Source organism: Buceros rhinoceros, unplaced genomic scaffold (assembly GCF_000710305.1).
Source record: "Buceros rhinoceros silvestris isolate BGI_N320 unplaced genomic scaffold, ASM71030v1 scaffold18305, whole genome shotgun sequence".
Classification (NCBI taxonomy): Eukaryota; Metazoa; Chordata; class Aves; order Bucerotiformes; family Bucerotidae; genus Buceros; species Buceros rhinoceros.
This window is the reverse complement of record NW_010414786.1, coordinates 28,711-29,837: the sequence shown is the minus strand read 5'-3', so window position 1 is coordinate 29,837 and position 1,127 is coordinate 28,711. Positions and strand designations below refer to the sequence as shown.

The window sequence follows — 1,127 nt, the reverse complement described above, 5'->3', positions numbered from 1 at the left end:
CTTTCCCTTTCATTTCGGTCCTTAGTGTGTGCCGGCAAAGGTGACAACGGTGGCACCTTGCTGGAGATGGCAAGAACATCACAGCGAGCAAGTCTTGGCAGAGCAGCAGGTCCCCGTGCGGGGCAGGACAGACTCAGAGACAGACTTTAATTAAGGCAGTCAAGGCTTTTCTATGTTGCCAAAGCAAATCAGAAATACAATTCTCCTTGGGTTTCCAAGGGAGTGGGGCCCTGGCTTTCCTTATGCTCCTGTCACGGAAATATCTGCCTGTGGGGTATCTTGGTTGAAGCCTAGTCTGCGCTGTCACTTTAGAGACAAATACCACTCTTCAACCAGCAGAGCGCTCATCATCTCTGAGAAGAAAAGCTATGTTCAACTTAATTAAATCGCATGCTACTGAATTTTAGGTTAGCGAGTGACATGCACTTGCAGATATTTCAAAATACTATAATCTTGTAGCAGTAATATTCTATTAAGTATTCAGTATGAAATGTAATTATTTTAGATAAGACCAATAATTGCAGCCAGTGAAGTCAGATGAAATGTTTCTCAAATAATTGTGATAGTCTTCGATAATTTCAACTTTAGGCTTTACAAATCCAATCTGCTTTTTGAAGTAGGTTCCTTTCCTGAGTAATTCTCTCTGGAAAAACTCATATGAGAGATAGGTGATACCAATATAAATTAAACCTTCTTATATAGCCTCGCTCTTGGAATACTAACGAGCAGGTTCCCCAGCACGACGCTATAAACCCGGTATGCTCAAGGCATGGCAAATGCTGCAGAGGGTGAACACACAGGAGCTTGGAGGCCTGAAAAGGATCTTGGCCAATGCCTTACAACACAGGCTTTGTTTGCCACAGAAGGTTATTGATCACATCAAAGTGCTTACCAGTGCAGTTTGTTTCATCGGACCAGTCCCTGCAATCGTTATCACCATCACACATCCAGGAGAGACGAATGCACATCCCTGAGCTGCAGCTGAATTCATCGTTTCTGCACTGGTGAGCCTCTGCAAAGAAGCACACACACAGTTCAGATGTTGTCAGGGGAGAGGAGAAGGAAAGCTTCACAGGGGCTATTGACCAAGGAGAGGAGGCTGGTATCTTAGCGGCATCAGACTAAGA

At 44.4% G+C, this 1,127-nt stretch overlaps 1 protein-coding gene across 1 annotated transcript in view; it reads right to left on the bottom strand.

The window, feature by feature from the left end:
* SORL1 (sortilin-related receptor, L(DLR class) A repeats containing) overlaps positions 1-1,127 on the bottom strand; it is a 36,343-nt gene that overhangs the window by 15,549 nt on the left and 19,667 nt on the right. The window contains exon 24 of the mRNA XM_010137215.1: positions 893-1,012. Coding sequence (XP_010135517.1) covers positions 893-1,012 — 120 coding nt within the window. The remainder of the gene's footprint in view (positions 1-892; positions 1,013-1,127) is intronic.